This window comes from Quercus lobata, chromosome 4, assembly GCF_001633185.2.
Source record: "Quercus lobata isolate SW786 chromosome 4, ValleyOak3.0 Primary Assembly, whole genome shotgun sequence".
In the NCBI taxonomy this organism is placed as follows: Eukaryota; Viridiplantae; Streptophyta; class Magnoliopsida; order Fagales; family Fagaceae; genus Quercus; species Quercus lobata.
The window spans coordinates 24,127,093-24,131,828 of NC_044907.1; the positions used below are offsets into that span (position 1 = coordinate 24,127,093).

The following is a 4,736-nucleotide window of genomic DNA, read 5'->3' on the forward strand; positions in this document are numbered from 1 at the left end:
ACTGAATAGTCTGTATATTGATGTGTATATAATAATGTATAATAGAGAGCCTTATATAGGCTAGATATGTGTGCAGTACAAGTAAAAGGAGTAAACTACAAGTACAGTATACTGGGCTAAGCCCAATGGGCTAAACTAGTCTAAGCTATACACTAACATCCCCCCTCAAACTCGAGGTGGCAAGGAGGAAGCCAACTGGAGTTTGGATATAAGATCTCGAAGACGACCAGGTGGGTGAGTCTTGGTAAAGATATCAGCAAGCTGGTCAGCAGAGGAGATGGAGAATAACTTGAGATTTCCTTTCTTAAGATGCTGGCGAGTGATGTGGCAGTCGATCTCAATATGCTTAGTGCGTTCATGGAAGACATCATTATGAGCAATGTAGATAGCACTACGATTGTCACAATAAAGAGGAGTGGCAGTGGGCTGTGGAGCATCCATGTCAGCCAAGAGCCAGCGAAGCCAAACAAGCTCACAAGTGGTGTCGGTAAGGGCACGATACTCAGCCTCAGTACTAGAATGGGAAACCACATCCTGCTTCTTGCTGCGCCACGAGACTAGAGAAGTACCTAACAGGAAACATAAACCTGTGATAGAGCATCGATCAGTCGGATCACCTGCCTAGTCAGCATCTGAATAAGCATGAAGCTTGAGAGAAGATCGAGAGGAGTAATGCAGACCATGATAAAGTGTGCCTTTGACATATCGGAGAATCCGAAGAACAGCAGCATAGTGGACAGAACGAGGTGCATCCATGAACTTACAAACCATACCCACGGCATGTGAAATATCCGAACAAGTAATAGTGAGATAGATCAAACTGCCAACCAACTGACGATAGCGAGTAGCATCGGATATAGGTTCACCGTCCAAGGGTATGAGCTTTGCATTGTATTCCAAAGGAGTGGAAACAGTCTTGTTATCAGTGACACCGGCTTTGGAAAGAAGATCAGAAGCATATTTAGCCTGTTAAAGATAGTATCCATCAGAGGATGAGGTAACCTCAAGCCCAAGAAAATAGCTGAGAGTGCCCAGATCTTTCATCTCAAAATGCTGACTAAGGAAGTCTGAAGAGAGCGGATACCTGCAGAATCATCTCCAGTAATAATCATATCACCAACATAAAGGAGAATAAGAGTGATACCAGCAGAGGATCTTCGAACAAAGAGAGCAGTGTCATGAGGACTCGAAGTGAAACCCTGCTGAGCAACAACTGAGCTAAACTTTTCAAACCAAGCTCGAGGAGCCTGCTTGAGGCCATAAAGAGCATGGCGAAGGCGGCAAACTTGATTGCCTGAGTGTGGATAGCCAAGGGGTGGTTGCATGTACACTTCTTCATGGAGGTCTTCATTGAGGAAAGCATTCTTCACATCCATTTGATAAAGAGGCCAACGACGAACAGCAGCCGCAGCAATAAGACATCTAACAGATGTAAGACGAGCAACAGGAGCAAATGTTTCCTCATAGTCAATACCATACTCCTAAGTAAAGCCCTTGGCAACTAGGTGAGCCTTGTATCGTTCAAAAGATCCATCAGCCTTGGTCTTGTTCTTGTAAACCCACCTACAACCTACTACAGACTGACCAGGAGGCAAATCAACCATATCCCAAGTGTGATTCTTATGAAGGGCATCTAGTTCTTCATTCATAGCTTGTTGCCAAAGAGGGTCAGTATGAGCCTCACGATAGGTGTAAGGTTCATAGAGAGTGGCAAGAGTAAAAGAGCAATGATAATCAGTGAGATAAGGGGGAGGAATGCTTACCCGAGTGGAACGTCGAAGTTCAGGACCAATAGGAGACTCAGGAGAGGGTGGTGCCACAGGATCCAAGATAGGCAGGTCATATGCCGGAGACAGAACCGGAGATGAGTCGTCTGGAGAGGCAGTCGATGCTAAAAAATCCTCCACAAGTTTAGGATAGAGAGGGAGGAAAAGATCAGTAAAAATGGGAGACTCTAAGGAAGAAGATGTAGGAAACTGCTGAAGACTCGTGAAAGGACGATGTTCCCAAAACTCAACATGACGGGAGACACGAAGGCGATGAGAAATGGGATCATAGCAGCGAAACCCTTTTCGAGACACACCATAACCAAGGAAACAACAGAGATGAGTACGAGGTTGGAGCTTTGTTCGTTCATGAGGAGAAAGAGAGACAAAGTAAGCACAACCAAAAACCCGAAGAGAGGAGTAGTCAGGAGTTTGACCATAGAGAAGCTCAAATGGTGATTTGTTGTGTGTAGTTGGTGAAGGAATACGATTAATAGTGTGCACAGCAGTGAGTGCGGTCTCACCCCAAAATCGCTCAGGAAGAGAGGCAGAAATGAGAAGGGTGTGGACAACATTAAGAATGTGACGATGTTTTCGTTCTGCACGACCATTTTGTTGAGAGGTGTAAGGACAAGACCGCTGAAGAAGAGTACCATGTCTGTCTAAAAAGGATAGGAAAGATTTATCATTATATTCTTGAGCATTATCTGATCGAAAGACTTTAACAGTGCGATTGAACTGTGTTTCAATCATTTTATGAAATGTTTGGTAAATAGACACAAGTTCAGACCTATGGTGAAGCAGATAAATCCAAGTATACCGAGAAAAATCATCCAAAAATATGACAAAATATTTAGATCTCCCCTCAGTGGGAATAGGTGCAGGACCCCAAATATCAGAATGTATAAGATCAAAAGGGGCAGAAGAAAAGGAGTCACTTTTATTAAATGGCAATTTTGTTTGTTTGCCAAAATGACAAGAAGTACAATCAAATTTTTGAAACTGAATTGAACCTAAATGACCTTGAGAAGCTAACAATTGAAGACGAGATAAGGATGGATGACCAAGATAAGCATGCCATAGATCAGGTGAGGAGGTGGCAGTGGTAGCAGCTGCAGAAACAACTTGTGAAGGAATCTTCAAGTCATGAACCTCAAACATGCGACCAACCTTACGGCCTGTCCCAAGCACTTGACCCGTCCGGGGATCCTGCATATTCACACCATGATTAGTAAATAGAAGATCTACGCCTAATTCGCAAAGTTGACCAACAGAAAGCAAATTGAGGGATAACTTTGGAATATGAAAAGTGTTACTAAGGGATAAACAAGGAGAAGAGATTGTTCTTTTATGACTAACAGGCATAGGAGTTCCATCAGCAGTGTAAATGGTGATTGGATGTTCTAAGGGTGTCTTATCAGAAAATTGGGATTCATCAGGAGTCATATGGTTACAACATGCAGTATCAAAAAACCAAGGTTGTTTACCTGAGGTGACAGAAAGGGCAGTGGAAGTGCGGGATAAAACTTGTTGAACAACTGCCTCAATATTAGCCGTAGTAAGTGAGGAAGCCAAAGATGGACCTGTAGGAACCGATGGATCTAAAGGACATACAGCAGCTGCCTGAGGAAGAGAAGCTTTATTTTGCTTTTGCACAAATTTCTGTAGCTTACGACAAACAGAGATGTCATGGCCTTTGGCACGGCAAAACTTGTAGTGAGCACCTTTGGAAGACTGAGAGGTGGGACGCCCGGAGTTTATTCACGGAGGGGCAGTGAATGCAACAATGGGAATCTGTGGTGAGGGTGTAGCCAAGACATGATCAGATGATGTCATGTGATAAGTAGGCCGGCGATTCTCCTCAGAAATGAGCTCCTTTACTGTAGCATCAAGAGAAGGAGTAGGAGACTGGCTAAGTAGAGAAGCCCTAGTAGGCTCAAAATCCTCACGTAAACCCATCATGAAGTGCATAAATCTACGGCGATCCCGATATTTGACAAAGAGCTCAATGTCCTTAGAACACACCAGTGGAGGATCTGCAGCAGAGAGTTGTTCCCACATAGTAGAATTCTGAGAATAAAAATCAGAAATAGACTGACCTGTCTCTTGGCACATTTGATAAAGCTTTGATTCAATGTGAAACTCCAAGCTTGAATCATTAGTGCAGTTATAACGATCGGCCAAAAATTTCCAAGCAGCCTCAGCAGTTTCAAGATGAGGAAGAAGATTATGAATGGAGGGAATAGAGGTATTGATAAACCAAGATAAGATCTTACTCTGAATACTCTCCCATTCTTCTAGACGTTCTTCATAATCATCTGTTGTAACAGCAGTCTTGGAAGACTCTTCAGCAGCTGTGGCTTTGGACTTAGGGTTTGGTACTGGCTTAGGAATTGAACCAGTCACATATCTCTACAGTTTACGACCCTTGAGAAAGATAGTCATATTCTGAGACCATGCATGATAGCTAGTAGGAGCATCCAAAATGATGGTGATAGGACGTATGATATCTCGTTCACTTTGTTGAGTCATAATGAAGAAAATGACCAAAAAGTGAGATTTTGATACCTCAAATGCAGAAACGAAGCCCAAAATCAGAATCTACGCGAAAAACTGAGTAAGACAAGTCCTGTTGAAAAATTTTGACTTGGTTAACGGTCAACGGTCAAGTCAAAGTCAATGGTCAAGTCAAAGTCAACGGTCAGGTCTGGTCTAGTTAACGGATGACATGTGCTGACGTGGCAAGGTGACGTCACACTAGGGCTGACGTGGCAGTTCGTGAAACGAAGCTGGCGCGTGGGGCGCGTGTGAGCGCGTGTGGCGCGTGGAGGACGTCTGGTCTAGTGTGTGGGCTGCGTGAGTGAGAGTGACGGCATGTGGCGGCGTGTGGCAGCGCGTGGAGCGCGTGCTCGTGAGGCAGAAACATCAGGCGGCGCGTGGAGGCGTGTGTGAAGTGTTTTCTGGGCGTTC

General features: G+C 44.2%; 1 protein-coding gene across 1 annotated transcript; it reads right to left on the bottom strand.

Annotated features, from left to right (window-relative positions):
- Positions 1-621: 621 nt before the first annotated feature.
- Positions 622-1,096, bottom strand: LOC115984881 (uncharacterized mitochondrial protein AtMg00810-like). The gene is made up of 2 exons (XM_031107874.1): positions 1,085-1,096; positions 622-966 (listed from the first exon to the last, which is right to left on the bottom strand). The coding sequence occupies exons 1-2, from the start codon at positions 1,094-1,096 to the stop codon at positions 622-624; spliced, it is 357 nt and encodes a 118-aa protein (XP_030963734.1).
- Positions 1,097-4,736: the final 3,640 nt, after the last annotated feature.